Source organism: Trachemys scripta, chromosome 19 (genome assembly GCF_013100865.1).
Source record: "Trachemys scripta elegans isolate TJP31775 chromosome 19, CAS_Tse_1.0, whole genome shotgun sequence".
Lineage (NCBI taxonomy): Eukaryota > Metazoa > Chordata > Testudines > Emydidae > Trachemys > Trachemys scripta.
Genome location: NC_048316.1, coordinates 6,023,241 through 6,047,496, shown reverse-complemented (window position 1 = coordinate 6,047,496; position 24,256 = coordinate 6,023,241). Strand labels below are relative to the sequence as shown.

Below are 24,256 nucleotides of genomic sequence, written 5' to 3'. Positions count from 1 at the left end.
TCTCTTCATTGCAGACATGCTGTCAGCCACCACTATCTGTAATAGACAATCCCCTCTCTTAAGTAACCAGTTTAATGTGTCCATCTGATTTCCAGTACAATTTTATTTAGCTCATACCTAAAGAGACATACATTTTTTACTGGTCCCTTGGGTAGTCATTGCAGTATATCCTGACAAATCCATAGCCATCCTGGGCTTTGTGTTTGCCATAAGGCTGCACATGGCTTCCAATCAGCACTTCACAGCAACAGCAGAGCTAGAACTCAGATCCTCCTGCTCTAATTTGCAATTCAGGCTATAGGAGAATCTCCATTATTCCTAATAATATTGTGCTTATGATATCAAGTTGAGTAGTTCTGATTCCATCCACTAGAGGGTAGTGGTACACATACATACTAGCCTGCCTATTGCAATGTTTGTAAAAGCTTGAAGTCATTTATTCCCTACTGATTTTTATCCTCTTACATGTAGTTAAATGCTCATTTATGCTGCCCCCTTATCCATCAAGCTTTTTCCCTGTTAGTTTTAAATTAACATGATATTTTAAAAAAATCTAAATTTAGTGTCTGTAGGACTTTCCGCCGCAGATTATAAAAACCTTAAGGCAGATCACATTTTGAAACAGTGTCATTAGAGCAAGGGATTAGGAATCTGGACTCCTGAAATCTATTTTTGCTCTGCTACTGACTCACTATACAACCCAGGGCAAGTCACTTGACCTAGTTTTAGGACTAACAATGCTGACACTAACTATGTTGCCTCACAGGGGTTTTATGAGGCTTAATTGATGTAAAGCCCTTTGTGACCCTTGAATGAAAGATGATGTAAAAGTGCAAATCAGCGTCATTACTCTTGTATATTATTTTATTAACTGTGTAATTGTAAAGCCAACCTTCTAACACACAACTTTATATTTGTCCTTTGCCCACTCTTCCCACCAGCGGGTCAGTTTCCCAGACTCAGTCTCCACTTCCACCTGCGGCGGAATCGAGGTGTTTACATCATTCAGTCTTACGTGCCTTCCATCTTACTGGTGGCCATGTCATGGGTTTCCTTCTGGATCAGCCAATCAGCTGTGCCTGCTAGAGTGTCACTAGGTAAAAAGATTGTGGTGTTGGGATCTTGAAAGGGAGGACATGTGAAGGCCATATGTTCATCTCCAGTGTGCCATTATTGGAACAAAGCACATTTATGAATGCTGTGTCTGCACTGGCAAACCAATAAGTCCTTCAGCGGGTTTTCTTAATGCTTCAGTGTCTGTCACTGGTGGATGCTTCTGACAGGGCAGAATGAGCTAATAAAGGATGGAAAATAAAAGTTTAATGCTGTTATATTGTATCCCTAAAAACAATAGACACTACTAATAAAGAGACAGTGCTGCAGCCCTTACTCCCACTGAAGTCCTGAGTAAGAGGAGCAGGTGCTAAGAATAGAAAAGACTCTCCAGGGGTTGTTCTAATGAATCTGTCTATCTGTGTCTGATAACAGAAGCCACATTGAGATTTTCAGAGCTGCCTTGGGCATTGGGTACCCAGTTCAGAAGTGGGTGCCCACATCCCCTAGCTAGCTTTGAAAATCTCAGCCAGCTCCTCTCTAGGTAGAAGTGATTGTTTATTACCATTGGGATGTGTTACAGAACTCTAAGCCAAGCTTCTCATGCTCTTCCCCAGGTATAACTACAGTTCTTACTATGACCACTTTGATGGTCAGTGCCCGATCTTCACTCCCACGAGCCTCTGCCATCAAGGCACTAGATGTTTACTTCTGGATTTGCTACGTGTTTGTCTTTGCTGCTCTGGTGGAATATGCATTTGCACATTTCAATGCGGACTACATGAAAAAGCAAAAAGACAAGATGAAGGCGAGCAGACAGAGTGGAGAGGTCAGTAAGCTGTGTACTGGTGGCGCCATGGAAGGCTTTGAAAAACAACCACTCTGGATTATAACCTTGTCTTCAGCCAGAGTAAATACTCCCCTCTGCTGCCCTTTGGTAAAGTCATTCCCTGAATTGTTAACCCCACCATGTGAGTGTTTAGCCCCTGAAGCCACCAGGCTGATTGCTGCCTGTTGGCAGTACAAGTCAAAACCAGCTCAGAACAATTAACAGGATACAGAGCCGATAACCAATCATCCCCATGCCACAAGCGGTTGGGACTGATTCTCATTCTGTTCCTGTGTTTGGGACAGGGTGGGGGAGTGGGAGGGAAGGGACACAACGGGGCTTTTAAGCTACATTTGTGTTCCTTGTATTCTAGAGATGTACAGGACCTTTGGAGACATGTCCAGCCCTGGGTGTAGATTAGGGCAACCCCAATGTGCTCTGTTCAAATAGTCCCCAATATGCCCCCCACACCAGCCAGGAGCAGGGCCAGTGTAGAGCCTTATGCCAGTTCTACACCAGCCGGGGAGGCCCCATGCCCCAAGGATATTCTCAGGTAGTTGTTTACTTATGGACCCTCTGCCTGGCAAGAGGACCATAAAAGGGCTTCAGCAACCCTGAGAACATGCCCATTGTCTTCAGTGTTGTCCCATGGAGATTAAATTCTCCATTGTGTGCAATGGATTCCAGATAGATCCTATTTTGCTCAGCATGAATACAACTTGTGTTCCAAAGCAGACCTATGCAACAGGTTGCAAGAACAAAGCAATTGCTCATGTGAAATTCCTTCCTGGACCTCTTAATTCTAGATAGCTCAGTTGTTCCCTTCATGCCCTTTAAATGGCTGATGAGGCGGAATGAATTGATTAGGGAAAAATGCTTTTGACAATCCACAGTTTGCAAATTTCCCCTCACAAATCTGCAGGCATGTGAATCCCTGGACTTGATTTTTATTATGATTATTTATTATTATTTGATTGTTTATTAATTAATCTTGCTAAGCTGCTAGCAGATACAATTGATCTGCGCTCTTTACTGAAACCTACCCAGGAGCATCCACAGCCTTACAGGACCCACCCTGTGTTTCAGGCCAATCAGTTATCCTTTCAGCTGGGTAACAGTCTCTTTGGAGTGGATCAATACCACTTGTGAACCAGCCCAGGGCCGAGCATGCTGCCTCCGCAGTGCCTCAAGCCCCTGTAATAGTCCAGGGAATGTAAAATTATAACCAGAATTGACTCCTGAGTCTCCTGCATGGCAGAACAGAGCCATTCACAGCTCCCTCAGCCACTGCTAGCACTGGAACCAAGTACTGTCCATCACATTTGGCTCTCCTGCATGTCAGACCATTAGGCCACCTGGCTAGCTCTGATTAAGTATTCTGACTCCCTTCCCATGCAGATTGTCATAAGAGGTTCTTCTCTTTCATTTGCAGATCAATGTGAAGAACGCCATTGTTTTGTTTTCCCTTTCCGTTGCGGGTGTGAACCAGGAACTGGCCATTTCCAACCGGCAGCACCGAGCTCCCAAAACCCTACCCGGATCATATGGCTCTGTAGAAGTCGAAACTGGAGAGACAAAGAAGCAGCAAGAAACTAAACTGGAGAAAAAGAGCGGCTTAAAGTCCCTCTTCAAGCCCATTGATGCTGACACCATCGATATTTACGCCAGGGCAGTGTTCCCAGCAGCCTTTGCAGCAGTCAATGTTATCTACTGGGTTGCTTACACAATGTAAGAACAAAAATGTGCTCCCAGGAGGTAAACTGTGGGCCAGAATTATGCTCAGACAGTACAGAGTAACTGAAGAAACTGTATTGGTCCATTTCTTGTCAAAGTGCTTTCCAATGCGCTGAAGATATTTCTCAAATGCAGCAGAGTATCATTTTTGTTTGGCTCCTACAATCAACTCCAGCTAAAACTGGGAGGGGGGAAAATTGGCCATTACCAATTTGGTTTGATATATTTGTTATTACTAAACTCTGCCAAACAATCCAAGGTTCCTTTGTTCCCCATCTCATCTTGTCACATGTACATATCTTCAGTGAAGGTGCCACCACCAAATCCTAAAGCACAGTTGGTTATTTTCCCTTTTCAAGGTCAGCAGATAATGAGGCTCTGATTTTTCCCATACTCTTACCATGTCCTTTCTTACACCACAGCTAATCTCATGTTTTTACATGGGAGCGACTTTTCTGTGTCATGCCAGTTGTGGGACAATTCAAGTTTAACGGGGATAGGAAAATGGCAGTGATCTCTACATGTGAAGACTGTGGGATTGAAGTATTGGGAGCAGAGCAAGGCAGAGGGTTTTTCTTTAATTATTATTTGTCTTGGATAAAGTATTTAGAACACTTTTGATTCTCTTCTTTAGTCACAGCATGAAATAAAATATATTGTATAGAACTTAACTGAATTGTTAATATCCACTGTGTTGTATTTCAGATCTAAGCTAAGGAAAGTCTTTCTTTAACTGCGTAGACTTGATCATTACCTGTTAGGTTCACGCCCTCTGGGGCACCTGGCATTGGCCAGTGTCGGTAGACAGGATACTGGGCTAGATGGACCTTTGGTCTGTCCCAGTACAGCCGTTCTTATGTTCTTATGACTTCCTGTATATTGCTATTTGCCAATGTAATTGCACCATAAATGGACAAAGTGATTTAAAAACACAGGCTGAGCCTAGGGTCCTTGTCCAAAAGGACTTAGGGTAAAATTTTCAAAAACACTGAAGTGATTAGGAGCCTTGATCCCATTTTCCAAAAAGACTTAAGCACTGGGGAGCCTAAGTCTCATTGGCTTTCAGTGAGAGTCAGGTACCTAGCAACCATTTGTGCTTTTGAAAATTTCCCTGTTAGGCTTCTAAGTGCCAAAGGTACTTATGAAAAGTCATAATTTTCTCCTAAGTCGCTTAGATGCTTTTGAACATTTTGTACTGACAGTCAAAGGGGCCTGATCCTGGGAGATGCTGAGTACCCACAACTCCTGGTTGCTTCATTGGGATTGACAGTAATGGAATCTATGGGTACTCACCAGCTCTCCCTTACTCTGGGCCAGATTCTGTTACCTTTACTTACACTGAGGAGAACTGTTGTTCATATGTGGTTCCATTGATTTCAGTGGGGTAAGGTGGCATTCACCATAAGTACAGATATCAGAATCTGGCCTTCAGATGAGCAGAATGAACAGGATAAGAGAACAGGCAGAGGAGCTATTGTTAGCATAGGAGACCAGCGTCGGAGGCTTTGCAAGTGGAATGGGTTTAGAGATGGGAGAGACTACTCTTGGTGCCTGGAAAGTGGGAGGTAGTTCCGAGCACAAAGAGCGACACAAAAGAAAATGTGAAGCCAGTGTAGGGGGGGGAGACAAAAGAAGCAGCAGGGAGCGAGGATAGGGTGGGGGGTGGGGTGCAAGATTAAACAAGAGCACAGATGTACTTGGCAAGGGCAGAGCTGTGCTGGGCCTGGAAGATGAGGAGCTTGAAGTTGACAGTTATTAATACTTGTAATTGCAGTAAGAATGGTGGACGCGTTTGATCGAAGTGCAAAACTCTCATTCCCCTTGACTGACTTCCCTCTGACATGTGGTTTGATTCCACATGACCAGGGCTGAAAGATGGAGTGTCCACTTTTTATTTTTAATCGAGTCAGATTTATAACTTAGAATAAAAATCATCCAATATCACTAAGGAAGAAAAATAAATGATCCTGAACTGAGCTATAATAGAAAATATATTCCCTTCATAAATCAAGCTTATGTTCACTTAAATCTCCAGTTTGTCTCAGAATGGGAAAACTTTCTGCCAGCTATGTGATGGAAGATGCAAACTGACATCAAACCACGGGTGTTCCACAAATCTAACTATCCATCCAGGAAATTTGGCCTGGTGGATAGAGCACTGGACACCTGAGTTCTATTCTGAATTCTGCCACTGACCTGCTAGGTGACCTTGAGCAAGCCACTTTACATCCCTGTGCCTCGGTTTCCCCATCTGTAAGAAATGGGGATAACAATACTGACCTTCGTTGTAAAGTGCTTTGAGATTTATGGGTGAAACGCACTACAGAAAAGGTAGGAATTATCTATCTATCTTCCTACCTGGTGCTTATCACTGTAGTGTCTGAGGACATCCGACATTGAATTAAAGCAAGAAAGAGCTCAACAAAGAGACTCGGCAACCTCCTGGGTGAGGTTGAAGATGAAATTTTGCGGGTTTTTTAACATGTGCGGTTGGGATGGGGCTTCTCTCTTCATTTTCTTGGAGGTGGTTGCTGTTGTGGGAAGACTAGGCTTGCACTGAGTTCTGTCTGAAGGCACTGAAGTCTGTGGTCACTATCAGCTCCTCCGTAGTCTGAGTTCCAGTTGCTAAGGGGGCTCCACTTCACCCCACTTTGCTCTCACATGCGTGACCTTTGCCGCTGACTGGCTCAGCATTACTGTGATACGTAACTGTGAAGAGCAGAGCGGAATGAAACCAGAGCTGAAGTGTGGTATTAAAATGCTTTTCCTTTAGTAAACAGCTACTTCTCTCCTGATCTTGGGCCAACTCCTTGGCCTCCTCCTACATCCCTTTTTGCGCTGCTCCAACAGCCCCAAAGCTACCATTGCACTAATCTGGCGGTGCTTGGGGATGATTCGGTCCTTGGAAATCCCTGGGATCAAGGCTGTTGTGAAGGTGGTTTAGGGTCACCCTTGCTTTCCCCCAATCTCAGCATGAGTGTGCCCCAGTTGAGCATCCAGTCCCTTGTTTTACATCCTGATGTTGTGCTGGTAAAGCAATGTCATGACACAGATGGCAGAAACCAGTCTCCTGGGGAAAGGTAAGCTGTGACGCTGATAGGTCTAAAACGTTCTGCCTAGTGCTTTTGATGGTGACACAATAACAGCCCACTTTAGGAAAGTCGTTGTGCCTGATTCTCTTCACCTCTTCTCCATGGTGTAACTCATTAAAGTTGGCGGAGTTACACCAATGTAAAATTGCTGTGAGATCAGAATCAGGCCCAGTGTATTCTGTTGGCATCTCTAACTCTATTGGCTTAATATGTGGCTTGTCTGGTACTGTCTCATCCACACGGAGGAGTGAGATTACAGACTAAATCCAGTGGAGGAAATACTTGAAGCCAACTCTAGTGGAGAGTGAATCCTGTGAAGAGTCACCCTTGATTTTTAAATTAAGGTTATTAAGGGATAGAGAGCAAAGTACTGGCCCAGCCCCTCTCGTGTGCTGTTGCTGATTATTCAGAGTAATTAGAGAGAAGCAGCTTCTAAAAAGGAGGTGACTGATCTAACTCATACAGAAAGTCTTTCTTATTGTGCTCCTCGCACAAGCTGTCTAGACTAGAGCCAAGTGAATAATTCACAATTAATAAGTTATTGGGCAAATGTAGTTCCTCTTCTGCCTAAAGGATACTCACAATCAAAATGTGAGTCCAGCTGATTTCTTCAGAATTTGGATTTAGTCGGTGAATTTCTCTATGGTTTGATTGTACATTGTTGAGTTGTGTAGCTTATTCACAGCCGAGCAATGTAACAAGCTGGCATCAGTCTTACAACCTGTAAGGTGCTGGATCTGCTGGGAAAGTGCAAAGATCAGGCCACCCCCCTGTCTCAGGTATGAGGGAGCACACTTGGGGGGAAATGCACCTGGGGCAGTCAGGGTGTGCCATAGGAGATACTATGTTGGGGTGGGAGGGTCTCAGAAGGGAGAACAGGGGTTTCGACTACTGCTATGGAAGCACACAGGTGAGCAGCTCAAGGATCAGACATCTCTGGAGAGTGGTTCTATGGTGAAGATTTCCTCACTGTATTCTCAGAGAAAGGAATAGGGAAGCCAGCTGCCAGGCAGCCTCTCTTGGAGCAGGCTTTGGAAGCATGGATCCCCTATGTAGATCTTAGTTTTGTGCAAATGAGAATCTTCTGGAGGAGCAAATTTTTAAGTGGCTTTTAAAATTGCATTTTTATGGTGTATGTAGCTCTGTGAATGTGCGCTTCACAAACAGCTCAGAGCCAAAGCTCCTGCCCATAGGAGCTTATATTCCAATCAGCATCCATTTTACTGAATAAAGCACAACATCAGCTAAAGACTGCCTGAGCTTTGCTCATTGCCAGTACAACACACCCAGGACAAAACAGAACCACGTCACAGACCAGGGAGCAATCACTTCTCTGCCATGGGACAAACTGTCCAAACCCTTGGTGTTCGGATCTTTAGGGAACTATTGTATAGATTGGAAGTAGAGCTGGATTACATTTTTCAGCCAAAAAATGTTTTGGAGGCAAATGCAGATTTAGTAACACCAAAACATTCTGTGAATTTGTGTCAGCTTTGCTGAATTGTTCATTTGGAAAAAATTAAACTAAAAAATCAAATGTTTTGTTTCATAATTTTTCTAAATGAAAATTTTCAATTATTTGGTTTGAAATTAATTTTCTATTCAATGTTTCCTTTATTTTTTTTTAAATCAACATTTTAAAATGGTCAAAACTGAAACACAACATTGTGTTTGACCCAAAACAATTTTTTTGACTTTTTTCAAGAACATTTTCATTTGTAGGCTGACCCAAAACAGATTTTATTTTTTGAAAGTGCCAGTGAACCGAAAAAAAAATTTTGTGCCAACTCTAACTGGAATGCCTTTGTGAAGTAGAGGGTGTGTAGGTGTGATTATTCTATAATTTGAAGTATTAATAAGTTTTATAAATTATACAGGAAGATGTAGCTTCTATGCCCAGACAAAATAAACATTCCACTGAAAGAGAATTATTTTTAAAAGGAGGAAACTGGAAGGTAAAAGGGATAATAAAGAAAATCAGAGTAACCTCAGGGATTTCATCCCATCCTGAATTCTTGCCTCTGCATTGCCTAGGGCCCCATAAAACCCTAATTTGGCCTTGACAACGAGGAAAAGTACCGTTCTGTATTCATGCTTGCTTTCAGAGGGGGACATATGTAGATATTTGTATTCATGTTGGAGAACAGCTATTGCTTTTTTTAAGAAGCTGAAAAGAATTAGGAAGTCACGGGATGAAGGGCTTGGGGGGAGTGGGAGGAGAATTGCACAATGTATTTGACAAGCAATGTTTGCAGCACCAGAAACTGTACAATTTGTTAAAAGGTGAGGCTGGGTTTGCCTTGATTGTGTGCAGAAAAGGAAGCATTCATCCAAGTTTAAATAAAAGCTCCCACGACAGTCTTTGCTGCTCCAATAGATAATAGAGTGAAAACCAATTTTAGCTCAATGAGCCTTCCACACACAGCACAACTAAGACTTTTCAGTCTTTCAGTGTTCAGTGTCATTAGACTAAACTAAAACTCTTAACATCAGGAGGAAAAGACCATCTCTCTGATTATTTGTTTGGGCAATAACTGGTGCTAGAATAAATAACACAGAAAAACACTGAAAGCTACCAAGAGTATTTCCATTTAAAAATCCAAAGCCCAAGATCATTTTCTCCCTTATGTTACAGACATTTGACACATTAGCAGTGATTGAAGGCCTGTTTGATGTTAGTCAAGGAAAGGTAGTGCAATGCCAACATAGAAATTACAGAGCTTTCTACTGAAGACTTCATGAATATGCTCAAATAGAGGGGTTGGGTGGCTGAGTTGCAAAGCACTGTCCTTTTCTCTCTTTACAACTGAAGTTTTAAGTGAAATGAGTTTGATAGTCTAAGCCTGATTGCAACATGGCGTATTATAGGCCTGATTCTCTCCTTTACTCTAGTTTTAGGCCACTGTCACTCCATTAACTGCAGAGGAGTTATCCCTGAGAGGAGACTCAAGCTTTAATCACAAAACCTCACACTGTAAGTGCTTATCAGCTGTCATCATAGTTAGCTCAGTATATAGTGAGAATAAAGATGGCCTCAGACCAAATCCCTGAACTTCACTCTTGGATTCCACTTGGGAGGAGGGCCCAAAATCTGAACTTGAACCTGTATCTTAAGTCCACATCTGGTTCCTATTTTTATGATGGGACCAAACCAAAACTCCCAGATCCAAATACCCAGAAATCTGAGATGGTTGAAATCAGGGTCTGGACTATGTAGCTCAGGCCCATCTCTGCTTGAGAAGCAAAATCACACTGATTTATCACAAAGATTCAGTCACATCCTGGACTAGTAAATGAACAACACATGCATGTCAACCTGGCACACTGAGCAGCAGAACAGTAGAGGATGGAGGGTGGTCTAGTGGGCTGGCACTGGGAACTCTTGGACCTGATCCCAATTCTGATGCTGCCTTGTTGTGTGATCTGACAGGAAAGATGTCCCAATGGTTAGAGGGCTAGCCTGGGCTGTTGAACACCCAAGTCCAGTTTCTGCTCTGCCACACAAAACCTTGTGTGACCAAGGGCAAGTCACTTAGTTGCTCTGTGCCTCAGTTTCCCATCTATAAAATGGAGATAATGGCACTGCCCTGCCTCACAGAGGTGCTGTGAGGATAAATACATTAAAGAGCGTGAGGCTCAGATACTACAGTGATGGGGGCCATATTAGTTCCTTACCTAGACTGGTCTGGGCAAAGCATTTAAGCACATTGTCCATCCACTATTTTGGTATGCCTCAGGTTGTGGGTGCCCAACTTGAGACAGCTAGGCCTTGATTTGCAGAAGGGCCAAGCAACCACTGTTCCCATTGAAGGCAAAGAGAGTTGTGGATACTCAGCATCTCAGAAACATCCCGCCCTATGTTGTCTTCAAGCTGGACATGTAAGGAGCGAGTCTCTCAAAACTAGTGAAAACTTTTTAACATCTGTAAGGCCTCATCTAAACAAGACAGTCGGACTGATTTAACAAAATCAGGGTCACAATCTGCTTTCGTGGGCACTCTTATTTTAGCTTAAGAATGCCATGTATCAATATTGCTGAAGTCAATTCCTTACAGTCTTATGCTAATTCAGTATAAGTCATTCTGAAACTGAAATAAAAGTGTCCAAACAATTGGTACAACTTTCTCATGTAGACAAAGGCTAAGCGTTAGAGCCCCTATCTGTCAAAGAGACAGGCTTATGTACCTCATTAAAAATATTTTGATGTTAAATTATTTAATGTTTGTAAAGCACTTTGAGATACTTAGGAGAAAAGGGCTAGGAGTACAAAGATCATTTCAGATTTATAATAAGCAGTTTGTACGTTTCAAAACTGCATCGCCAGCAATTGTATAATAACCCTGCCAGTGCTCAGTATGGTATTTGCCTGCTCCCAGAATCAGCCTGTTAAGGACAAAAAGTTTTGTATTGTCAATTTCTCTTTAAGAGGCATGAGACATAAACAAACCAAAGGGCTATAATGTGAAAAACGACTGTACATTTTTTAAAATTCTGATTGCTTTGACAGTTTTTATAATTTTGCAGTGACCATTAAGCACTAACCAATGCAAAACAAATCACCTGTTAGTTATGATGAGAAGCCTTTATTCCTTTACCCCTCATGAAATTTAGGTGCCATGGGAGCTTTTATAAATAGAAAATAAAATATCACCATATGCTCCTTCCCTATGTTAAGATGCAAGATTTCAAAGCCAGCACATGGAAAGTTAGTTAACTCTACAATTATATTTCCATGCTTGAAGTCCTTATGTATCTTATTGTAGATGGGATGCATTTAACTTTTTTTAAATGACTTGATTTAAAAAAAAATCAAGCTACTGAAAAGTAATTTTTCAATGTCTGAAATTTACAAACACAGGCCTGCAAGTCCACAGGATCCACCTTGACTTCAGTGAGATCTCAGCACATGCAGCGCTTGCAGGATCAGGTCCTAAACCACAGATTTATGTATTGGTAGTATTTGTTTTACAGGAGCTCCTAGAAACCTTAACTGAGATTGCAACCTCACTGGGCTAGGCTGCATTTCACCTCAAGAAGAAGGATGCTCAGCCAAGCTAGACACTGGTGTGAAAGGTCTGGGAGTTAAAACCCACAGGAGATTCCAGTCCCAGCTGAGACGGCTTCCCTGAGTGGAGCACAGCTGAACCTAGTTAGAATCAGAGCCTTTTTAAAGGGACTGGGCTAATCCATCTGTTCAGAGGCAGGATTGTTGGTCAGGGATTGCTAAAGAAAGAGAGGTACTCCCTTGCTTACATTATTTGGTGTCTATGATGAAAGCCCTATGGAAGGAATGGGATCAGAGATTACGATGGATATGGGGTAGGGGTTGTGTTGTTCTTAGTGTACACAGATGCTGTAAAAATGAACCTGAAAGCACAGAAATGCTTTCTTTGCTTATCCTGGGTCTCCTGTGAGGTTTCCTTTCAGCCACTGGATGTGTCAGAGTGACTTTAAGTGAGTTAACTTTTTGTGTGCCTGTGTTTTCTCATCTATAAAATGGGGGATAATGGGAGGTTGTTAGATTCAATCAAAGTTTATAAGGTGCTTTGAGATCCCCATATAAAAGGTGGCCCGTTTTGAATGTAATGAAAACAACATGGTATGATGAGCATAGCATGTGGTGGTGTGAAAAACAAGAGTGTAGGACTCACTTCACAGAGATGCGAGTTGAAGGGCATTTTTCTTGTGTAAGCTCTTTCTAAATGTTGAGTCTCCCAACCAATTTAAAAATATTGCTGGCTCTGCTTTGTTTTCTTCCTCTCTCTGTTCCTAAGCTGAGGTCTTCAAAAATAGTTCTACAGGGGTATTTCTTGCCAATATTGGCAAGACTTCTGCTGTTGAGCTACTGCCATAGTTATTTATGTTATAGTTAGAAAGCTTTTTCATAATATGTAACAAATTTCCTTTGCTGCAGATTAAGCCAGTTATTTCTTATCCTACCTTGAGTGGACAACATGGAGAACAAGTGATCACAATCCTCATTATAACAGTTCTTAATGTATATTTTAAGACTGTCAGGTCCCCCCTTAGTCTTCTTTTCTCAAGTCCAAACATCTAGTCAAACCACATGTGCTGAGGCAGGACTAAGTATACCTAGACATCCTGGACAGGAGTTCGTCTAACCTAGTCTTAAAAGTCTCCAATGACAGGGATTCTCCCTTGGAAGCTTATTGCGGTGCTTAATTTCTCATTCTATGCCTTCTAAGAAAGTGAATTGTTTGTACTCTGCATACGTACATTGCAGATGCACTCTAAAACCAGGTGAACTAAGCTGAATAAATAACACTTCACAACATATGGTGTGAAACAAAAGGTATACATAGAAACAGGTAAATTCTTTTCACTTTGCAACTAACAAAGATTCCCCCTACACACTGTTTTGGTGAAACACATACGGAAGACTGTTAATTGAAATGAGTTACTTTGCTCTGTCCTGCACTGCAACAAGACATCTGTGATGTTCATGCAGAGTATGTACAGGATGGTTTCTGAAACAGACTAGACCTCAATCCTGCAATCAGACCCTGTGCCATGTGGAGCCCAATTGATTTCAGTGGGGATCATGCTGGGCACAAGAGCCCACCTGCATGGATTTGAATGTGGCTAATGTGCCCATTTGTGCCTTTGAAAATCTCCTCCTAAATCGTTATTAACCAGAATAGGTTTCTCTAATATGTAAACAGGTTAACTTTCCTCATTAGTAATCTGTGAAATGAAGCTTGGTCCCCAAAGATATCATTGGTATTCATAGCTCTGGGAACTTACTGATACATTAACCTGTTTTTTGACAGTAACAAAAAAAAGTGTCATCTTAATGTAACTGTTAAACATTATTTGGTCTATTTTAATGTGGGTTAAATAACATTAGTATTCAATCCAGAAAACTGATTTGCAAAGAATTACCATGGTGATTTGTGGTTTTATATATCATCTTGCTAACTCATAGATGATGTATGCTTGGCTCTATTTTATGTTACAATAGTCAAATACCAACCCTTTGCAATATCTATCTTAGCTTATTGGCATTGGGCCCAATTCTGTTCCCAGTTAAGTCAATGGAAAATTTGCTATTGACTTCAGTGGGAGCAGGATTTGTCCCCTTGCTAACACGTCATGGGTGGAAGGCTCAGACAATGAACCCAGGCATATACAGATTCAGGGAGAACCCTTTCTTGTGACAAAACTTTATTCAAAGATTCCCAATGCAGTGGGGATACTCGCATGAGGAAATGTTTGCAGGGTTGAGCCCCATATTCCATTCATCTTACTTCAGCCAGGTAGTCCCTGAATGCTTTCTGGTAATGGAACTATTTGCTTTAGTACAGTGAGTGGGATGGATTTGGCTGTTAGTAAGGAGTGCAGATCAAAATGCGGCTCCTGATGCTTGTTCTAGTGATGGGGGGTCTTCTTGCTAAAGAAGGATGATACGGTGGATCAGTTTTAATTCTTAGCTGACACTTCATTTCAGACATTTGAAGACCAGGAGGTAGAACTTTGTAGTAGATTAAGTGGCCAACTTGCTCCATTTGTCCCTTATTCAGGTATCACTCTGAACCCACTTTGTTCTAATCCCAACTTTAAACCCTTGGGGAAATGACTAGTCCTAATGCATCTGAAGATCCTAAATCACTTGACATGAGTACAGCAGGATGTGTACCTCCTGCTCCTGTTACGTAGATGGAGACTATCATGTAATGACTATGGTTACTACAAGTATCTTTTCCTCAGGGACACCCAGAGGATTCAGGGGGCCTGAGCAAAGCAATTTTGGGGGCCCCTTCCATTTAAAAAAACAAAAAGTTGCAATACCACAGAATGCTATATTCTGGTGGGGGCCCCTGTGGGGCCTGGGGCAAATTGCCCCATTTGTCCCCCCAACCCCCCAGGCAGCCCTGCTTTTCCTAAGCATCTGTTTTTACCTTATGAGTTAAGATTCAGAAGGATGCCTTAAATCAAGTAGTAGTCTTTTTTTTCACCCACAAGGAAATCTTATCAGCCCCATTAGACACCCATTAGTGGCCCAGTGCAGGTTAAAGAGACACATTAGCGGCACCAAAGGAGAAGTGCATAAGAGATGGGAGGATTAGAAGAGACGAGTTTCCTGGTGGTATACATTTACACCTCTACCTCGATATAATGCTGTCCTCGGGAGCCAAAAAATCTTACCGCGTTATATCGAACTTGCTTTGATCCACCAGAGTGCGCAGCCCCTCTCCTGCCCCCCTCCCCAGCACTGCTTTACCACGTTGTATCCGAATTCGTGTTATGTCGGGTCGCGTTATATTGAGGTAGAGGTGTATTTAGAAACCACCTTCCTGATTCTCCTGTCTTCACCACTACCATGATCACAAAGGAATGATGCTCTACATTTCTATGACGCCTGTCTTCTGACTTTCTCAAAACACTTCACAAACCAGTAAGTTAGCTGATCCCTGGTACAGGTTAGTGAACCAAGGCACAGAGGGCTTGCTCTGTCACCACTGGAGCCAATGGAAATCTCTCATTGACTTGAATGGAGCTGAATCAGGCCCAGATACATCCTCAAATGTATCTCAAATCAATGGGAGTTAGGCATCTAAATACCTGTGAGGATCTGGGGCTAAATGCCTAACTCCGTTCTCATAGCAGTGCAACTCTGACTGTAGTGGGTTACTTACCACTCTGTCAGGTGATGTAGAGGAGAATGAGGCTCTCAGGGCCAGATTTTTAAAGGCATTTAGACACCTAACTCCCATTGACATTGAGAGGAGGTAGGCACCTAAATACCTTTAGAAATCTGGCCCTATGTGACTTGCTAAGGTCATATGGCAAGTCTTCACTCAACTGGGACTAGGACCCAGGAGTCCTGCCACTCAGTTCCCAGTGCTAACCACTTGCACGCATTCTTTAGTTTTCCTTTTTCTGAACTTTCCACTTTCTATGTAACAGTCTCTTATATGGCAAAAGCCAGAAATAAATGAATGTTAAACTGACTCTTAAGCTACTAAAATTACTAGGTATCAGAGGGGTAGCCGTGTTAGTCTGTATCCACAAAAACAATGAGGAGTCTGTTCCCTAATAAATCTGTTAGTCTTTAAGGTGCCACCAGACTCCTCACTGTTTTTATAAAATTACTAGCTGATTTAAGTGAATAAGCAAATGAATCTGAATATCCTAGCTGAGTTGCTTGCTAATGAATACATCAAACTGCATAGTTTAATTATTAAAAATTATATAAAATGCCAGTTCATAATTTTCATGTTTATTTTTCTTCTTCTCATACACATTGCAAAGGGGAGATGAAAACCTTGAATATAGCAACAAAATTTTTACTTCAAAATTACAAGAATGGACACATCTCCTATCAGCTGATTCATCCCCTTCTATTTAATGCTGGGCAATAGGGGTCTCTGTTCATAAAGTGATGGTTTTTCTTTCAAAGGAAAAGCCTCTTTATAAACAAGTAGCAAGAGCTTTGTGGGGAATAAAAAATATCACAGTCAAAGCTGGGGATGAGGGAGGGGAAAAAGTTAGTGGTGGGGAGAGAGGAGAAGGGGATGGAGTTCCTTAGGTGTAGAGATAAAAGGCTTGGGTCACGGTTACTATGCTAGCTAAGTGCACCTTTGTTCCCTTTCTGGTCTCTGAGTGTTCCCCTCAGCTGTCAGGCCTCATACTTTCACTATCCTGGGGTGAAATTCCACAATTCTCCCACTCTTAGATCAGGCCCGGGTCCCAGTATCCTGTGTATCAACAGTACTTACCCCACAGGTGCCAACTTTCCATTGTGTCGGGGTGGGGGTTGACCCCCAGCTCTGCCCAAGACCCCACCCACACTCCACCCCTTCCCTCAAAGCCACACCCCCACCCTGCCTCTTTCTGCCCTGCCTCTTCCCATCCTGTTCCGCTCCTCCCCCCCGCCCCCGCATGCTGCCAAACAGCTGATTGCAGTGCGTGGGAGGCGCGGGAAGGGAGGGGGAAGTGATGATCGGCAGGGCCCACTGATAGGCAGGAGGCACTGGGGGAAGAGGGACATGCTGATAAGAGGGCTGCCAGTGGGTGCTTGGCACCCACCATGTTTTTTTCCCCCTTGGGTGCTCCTGACTAAGGTCTGACTAAGTCCCAGTACCTGCACTTCTTAAGGACATAAGAACAGCCATAGGGGGTCAGACCAATGGTCCATCTATGCTGTCTTTCCACAGTGGCCAGAAGAGGGCAATTACCAAGTGATCCATCCCCTGTCGTCCAGTCCCAGCTTCTGGCAGTCAAAGGTTTATGGACACCGGGAGCAAGGGGTTGTGTCCCTGACAATCTTGACTAATAGCCATTGATGGACCTAACCTCCATGAACTTCTCATTCTTTTTTTGAACCCAGTTATACTTTTGGTCTTCACAACATCCCCTGGCAGCAGGTCCACAGGTTGACTGTGCATTGTGTGAAGAAGTACTTCCTTACGTTTGTTTAAAATCTGCTGCCTATTAATTTCATTGGGAGATACCTAGTTCTTGTGTTATGTGAAGGGGTAAATAACACTTCCCTATTCACTCTCTTCACATCATTCATGATTTTATAGACCTCTATCATATTCCCTCTTGTTCATCTCTTTTCTAATCTGAACAGTCCCAGTTTTTTTTAATCTCTCCTCATATGGAAGCTGTTCCATACCCCTAATAATTTTTATTGCCATTGTCTGTATTTTGTCCAATTCTAATATATCTTTTTTTGAGATGGGCCAGCCAGAACTCCATGCAGTATTCAATGTGTGAGGGTACCATGGGTTTATATAATGACATTATGATATTTTCTGTTTTATTACCTAACCTTTTCCAAATGGTTCCTGCATTCTGTTATCTGCTCAATGTGCACCGGCAATCAAAAAAGCTGTTTTCAGAGAACTATCCATGACTCCAAGATCTTTCTTCAGTCGGAACAGCTAATTTAGACCCCATAATTTTGTATGTATACCTGGGATTATGTTTCCTATATGCATTACTTTGCACTGATTAACATGGAATTTAATCTGCCATTATCTTGAACAGTCATCTAGTTTTGTGAGATTCCTTTGTAACTCTTTGCAGTCAGCTTTGGGCTTACCTATCTTGAGTATTTTTTTTGTCTGCCAACTTTGCCACTTCACTGATTACCCTTTTTCCAGATCACTTATGAATATGTTGAATAGTACTGGTCACAGTACAGATCCTTGGGGACCCCACTATTTACCTCTCTCCACTGTGAAAGCTGACCATTTACTCCTACCCTTTGTATTCTATCTTTTAACTAGTTACTGATCTCTCTTCCCTTCAGGCATCTGTGACCGTATTGAATACAGTGAGCAGACAACCTTCTTTACTGTTAAGATTTAACAGTAGAAACAAAGTATTTAGAGAGAAACTATTTTAAAACAGTCTTTATGCATGTCTGTCTTACGCAAAGGCTTAGCAACCCCTGAGGGTAGCTGAGGCAGGCCTCACTTCTTCAAATGCTGCAATGGGTGCCTGTGTGTGTGTGTCATAGAATCATAGGGCTGGAAAGGGATGCTGAAAAGTCATCAGATCCAGCCCCCTGTGCTGTGGCAGGGCCAAGTAAACCTAGACCATCCCTGACAGATGTTTGTCCAACCTGTTTTAAAAACATCCACTCTTTTAATTGTATTGAGTAACTGGTTGCCATAGGGCTTGTCTACACTGGCGCTTTACAGCGCTGCAACTTTCTCGCTCGGGGGTGAAAAATCAACCCCCCGAGCGCTGCAAGTTTCAGCGCTGGGAGCTGTGCCCCTCGTGGAGGTGTGTTTTTTTTTTTTTTTTTTTTTTTTTTTTTTTTTTTTTTTAGAGCGCTGGGAGAGCTCTTCAGCGCTGTGCTGCGACTACACAAGCCACATTGCCAGTGTAGACAAGCCCCAAGTTCAGTCTGTTCTCCTGAGGTAGGGAAAGAATCACTTTTTAATCCAGTTAGTTCCTTTATCTCCTCAGATCCTGTGGCTTCAGGCCCTGCTAGCCAAAAACCAGTCCAATGTGCTCAGTGGAATAGCAAGCTAGTGACCTCAGAGCCAATGGCTCTTCCATTGTCCTGTAACAATCCTCAAGTATTTGCTGTTCTCTTGAGCCATTGTTTCACCTCCTGCTTGTTTTTACACCCCATTTCTGATTAAACTAAATCAATATAGTCAGACGGTAAATATCCCAGTAAACAAGTCACATGCAGTATTTATAAATTATCACAGAGCAGCCCCACTTCCTTCACAGCTTGTTTTCACTGATGGTATGATTCACTACCATAAGGCACCATATGTTTTCATATATTCAAAGAAAAAACTTGGTTTGTTGTTTTCACCATGTGAAAAGTACTTATAAAATAATGATTTTAAATTGGTCAAATCAGTCCTTACATAGGCAAAATTCCTGTTGGCTTCAAATCTCTTTCAGTCCCGCTGTACTGTGTATCATGGATTCACCCAAACCTTTTTTTTGGGACTGTTCTTATCTTTAAAACATCAATCAGTCTACTGAAGCTGTAGTACGTGCTGTCAAGGAATAAGTATTAGGATCATCTTCTCTCTCTCTCTCCATATTTTTTTTTTTTTTTTAAAAGAAAGTCTAGCTGGCACAACAGCAATGGGTAAATGCATGAGCTGCTTGCACTTCATAGATCTTTTGTGCACAAAAATATGAAGAGGAAATTTATCGGGGGTTATCTGCAGAGGTGGGCTGGACTCATTTGGAAAAGTTGAAGTACTGTCAGCTCTGTATTTACCTGGCTTTTGTTGTGATAGTTAGCAAATATAGCTATTGCTAGGTCACAACGAGACAACAGTGTATGTCTAAAAAAGGAATAATGTGCTATAATGCAATAAAAAAGAGGAAATAATTAAATACTCACTCAGTAATTTCAGAAGCAATTGTTCTGTCCCAAGAATAAACATTATGTACAGATTCCTAAGCCCGCATCAAAATAACTTCCTGGGATAAGTTAAGGAGGCACCTGGGTTTATCTATTCCTGTCCCCTCTGTTATGCAGGATGTCAGAGCAGATATCATAATGGTTCCTTTTGGCCTTAAAATATATTAATCTGTTCATTGTTCGCTCCCTAATTTCTTAGCTAAGTGTGCAAAGATACTTGCAGCAAATATTACAGGTAAGATGTCAAGTGGCCTTTTTCTTTATTCACTAATGTAGATTATTTTTTAAACACAGGATCCTTCCTATTTTGTCCCAGTAGTCGTGTAAAATTCACATTTTAGCCAGTAGTCAACTGGATCCTCTGAATGGTTCATCCTAGAGGGGGGTGTTCTCAGAGTATTATGCCTTCCACTGAGAACAGCAGATTCCATCTGCTCTGTACAGAGTCTAAAATAAACTATTTTTAGTTTCTTCTTCTGGATTTCCCTTAAGTACTTCTCAAAAGCAAACGAGTTTTACAATATTTTAATAGAGATTTTTATGAAAGAGAGCTGTGCCTCCTGTGGTGACAGATATGAACCATTTCTGAGTGGCTTGGGGAGTTGGAATATTAATGAGCATTCAGGGATAAACTTATGGCCCTGATTGAATCACATGCTTAAACATGTGCTTACCTTCATGCGTGTAAATAGTCCTATTAAAGTCAAGGGGATTGCTCACATGCTTGCAGTTAGATGTGCTAACGTACCTTCCTGACTCAAGCAGGGGTACCAGAACTATTTTTATAATGGAGGTGCTGAGAGCCATTGAACCAAACTGTAAACCCTGTATCTAATGAAAACCACTTCAAGCCAGGGGGTGTGGCAGCATACCCCAACGCCCCTACTTCCAGCACCTATGGACTCAGGGCAGGAAGAACACTACATCCCTGTGGGAATCTTCAGTTCACTTTAGATCAAATGGGACTGATCCCATCCCAGGTGCTCACGGAAAAGGGAAAATAATGCAGCTTCTCTCTTTCTGTGTAATTGCAGCCTCTTCTTTTCTAGCTAAAGAGATGGGGTAAGGAAGGGCAAGGAGGAGCTGGGACCAGGGGGAAGAGGGAAGCACTCTGCATCCTCTTAAAGAGGTAGCACAGCAGCTGCACCTAACTGCCTGCCCAGGAATTCTAAGATGCTGTGCATCTGACACCCAGTGCCTTCTGCGGAAATGTGGGTGGAACAGCCCTGCACCAGCGTAAGATATGATCATATATGCTTGCACAGCTCCCTGTTTCCCAGAACAAGACTATGGGTTAATGCCACTATTTACCCCAACGAAGCTCATTTTCTTCCCCCCAATACATTTATTAAAAAGAACAGTGCTCAGTACCCTGTGAACAACATTAAAATGAAGGAAGCCATGATATCTGAACATCAGGTATTCAGCTGTACTTTTCCCCAAAGCAGTTGCCTGGGACCATCTTGCCACCTACTGGAACTATGTAAATATACATTCCTATAGAAAGTTGTGCTTTTTAACTTCTATGAGCACCATGAAATAACTCAGAAACTACTACACTCTGAAACCAGTACTCTGGATATTGGTAGCATACAACCAAAAAATGATTATTTAACATGATATTTTATTAGGTACCATATGGCAAATAAATGCCCAATTCTGCATTCTCTACCTATTCAAAGCTCTCCTGTCATTATGTGTATGGGGCAGGATTGGACCCTGAGTTTGAATGCACATCTGGCTATAAAATGTGTGTAATTGAGGGCCAGATTCTGGTGAAACCTGTGTAAAGCCAAAGCAAATCCACTGAAGTCAATGGGATTGGTTGGAGTATATATAATTTGGCTCATAACTTGACTCCCCTGTTTGCAGAGACTTCTCAGTCAAAATGCATGTCATCCTTTTAGGTAACGGGCCCAATCCAGCTCAGTGAGTCTTTACAATGAACTTCAGTGGAAGCTGGGTCAGGTCCCTGATTAGAATAATCTGAAGAATTTCTGAACTCCTTGGGTGTTTGTTATTCTAAGTTTTCTAGGACAGTTCCTTTCCAATGAGTGGGTGTGGATGGTCCTCACCCTACTTCTATAGGGAGTTCACACTCATAGCCACAAAGGTGTTTAGTCTCCAAACTTTGCCTTAGTGGCTAGCCCAGTCCCGAAAAAAGTCTGCTACCATCTTATACGAAAGGAGAGCTCCTTTAGTTCAAGTGGTAGAGACTGCTGGTTTTGGTGCTGATGTTACTGCATGTGTATTCAATCAGTTCACTCCCAAAGGAAGGGAATGCAGAATTGAAAGTCCCCAGTGTTGCTGCTGATGCATGAGGCAGAATAGAACCGAACTTGCTCTCCTCTATTTGTACTGGATCTGATAATAGCCATATTTCAAACAAATCAAATATTTTCAGAGAGTCATTTTTTCCCTAAGACAAACTGAACAGTCTGCTCTCAAGTATGAAAAAAAGATAGCACAGAGGTATTTTTCTCCCCAATTTTTTTTTTAAATAATGCCTCAGCTGGAATACTTCCTTTCAATCTGGCACAAATTAAAATGGCTGAGTTAAAACCCTCTCAAAAATGGGGTTTATAATAGGAACATTCTCAGGTCCTTTACTTTAGCTCTTGTGAGCACTGGTTTAATAACTGCCAGTTTATTAGGTTGAGGGTAAATTAATGGCAGATAAAAATGCAATATTCAGCCATCTGAAGAAAAAATTGGGCTCAGGAACATATTCAGGATTTCCGGCTCTACGCCAACAGAAGTTGGTTGTGTTTCAAAAACAATATGCCAGAGACAATGATCTTACAATATGTTATACTTGTAATGCTGTTACAACCTTGTTAGATACTCCATAGAGGAAAACTGACATCATCTCCAAAAAGTGCCATCTGCTGACCTTTCTCCCCTGAAATGGAGAGCATCAAATTAAAAATGAATACAGTTTAAAAAAAATACCGTGATATTAAGAGACATTAAAACTTAGGACATTTTTGTTAAAATGATTAAGGGGTATTGAATGACCAGTGAAAAACATCATAATGGAATATGGAGTACTTGTGGCACTGATGAAGTGGGTTTTAGCCCACGAAAGCTTATGCCCAAGTAAATTTGTTAGTCTCTAAGGTGCCACAAGTACTCCTCGCTCTTTTTGCTGATACAGACTAACACGGCTACCAGTCTGAAACCTGTCATAATGGAATATGTTCATTTTATGAACATGTTATAAGTGCTGTAAATGTACATAGAATTTTTTTAGGTCTAAACTGTGCTGAAAAAAGAACAAAAGCTCAGCCCTACAGTTCACAGCATCTTTTGTATAAGGAGCTTCTGTTGCTTTACAGGTTTAATTATTTATTTCCATGCCATGTGAAGTAAGTATCATTATCTCAATTTTACAGATAGGGAAACTGAGACACAGAGATTTAAGGGCCAGTTTTGAAACCATGACTCTTACTTAAGTGGGACTACTTGTGCAAGTAAGTACTACTCAGCAGGAATAATGGTTGCTAACTCAAGCTCTTTGAGGCTTGCAACGGTTGCAAAGTGAATAAGTGGCAACGTCAGAAACAAAACTTTGGAGTCTTGACTCGTAGTTTCCTGCTCTAATGGCTAGACTTCAAAAATAGTAGGAAAACCCCCATATTTCCATTTCAGTGATATTATTACTATTTTATTTGTACTGCTGTAGCACCTAGAAACTCCAGTAAGGGATTAGGGCCCCATTGTGCTAGGTGCTATACAAATATATCAAACAGACTTTCTATTCTCCAAAAAAAAGTGCATAATTTACATATAGGATGAGAATCGACGGGTGGATTAAAGTGACTGGAGGGGGAGCACCACATAACAATAAGATCATTATGATCAGCATGACAAGCAGCAGTCACACAGGTCACATATACTAGTGCTTAACACGTATACAATACTTCTCATCTTCAAAATGCAAATTATGACGGCTCAAGTGGAAGAGTAAGGAACAGAACCCAATAGTCCTGATACCTAATCTCATGCTCTAGGTATTAACCACGTTGCTTCACTGCCTAGAAACAGAAAGAGAGATCAAAAGAATCATGCAGAATCTATAACGAAAAATCTCTGAGTTGAGCCAATGGGCAGGTCAGCCATCCATCTCTCTTTTGACACACTTTGGAGGCTCTGCAGGACAGGGACTCCCTGCAGCTTGTTTTTGAAGCTGTTTAGGCAAAAGTATTTTATTTACTTGTTTGAGTTTTTTATCAGGGTTGGCCCTTTGGAGTTATTCATAATATTGTTTGTTTAGTTATTTCCTTTGTATCTTCATTTTGTTTGTTTTGATTGCCTTTTTCCTCTTGTATGGGTTTATTTAGATAATCTTTGGATTGTGTCTGTTTTTCTTAGTGAAATACCTAGCTGAAACAAAAACAATTGTTGGAACATACTATCAGTATCAAATCTATTGGTTTGTCAGTTATGCTCAGATAGATTTGATCCTATCATCGTGTATCTTACCCTTGAAAAGGTTGCAAACCTCCTGAGATCGTAGAGATGTTCTTTTAGCTGAAACTGGAAAATCGCTCACTTGGGAACCTAGATTCTGATCCCGTTTTGAGATTTCTCTTTGTAAATGAGTTTATTAATTGACTTGCAACAGATGCCTTTTACTTCTACTGAGGGATGTGGAGACCTCTACTGTTCTAAG

The 24,256-nt window shown here is 41.8% G+C and overlaps 1 protein-coding gene and 1 long non-coding RNA gene across 3 annotated transcripts in view; one reads left to right on the top strand and one right to left on the bottom strand.

Annotated features, from left to right (window-relative positions):
• GABRD (gamma-aminobutyric acid type A receptor subunit delta) overlaps positions 1–3,900 on the top strand; it is a 26,343-nt gene extending 22,443 nt beyond the window's left edge. For both annotated transcript variants that reach the window (XM_034753645.1, XM_034753646.1), the window contains exons 7-9: positions 942–1,097; positions 1,671–1,882; positions 3,315–3,900. In XM_034753645.1, coding sequence (XP_034609536.1) covers positions 942–1,097; positions 1,671–1,882; positions 3,315–3,614 — 668 coding nt within the window. In that variant the 3' untranslated portion in view covers positions 3,615–3,900. The remainder of the gene's footprint in view (positions 1–941; positions 1,098–1,670; positions 1,883–3,314) is intronic.
• On the bottom strand, positions 1,080–24,256 carry LOC117868053. Its single transcript, XR_004643561.1, has 3 exons — positions 24,067–24,256; positions 22,415–22,483; positions 1,080–1,294 (listed from the first exon to the last, which is right to left on the bottom strand). It is a non-coding gene; the product is annotated as an uncharacterized LOC117868053 (long non-coding RNA).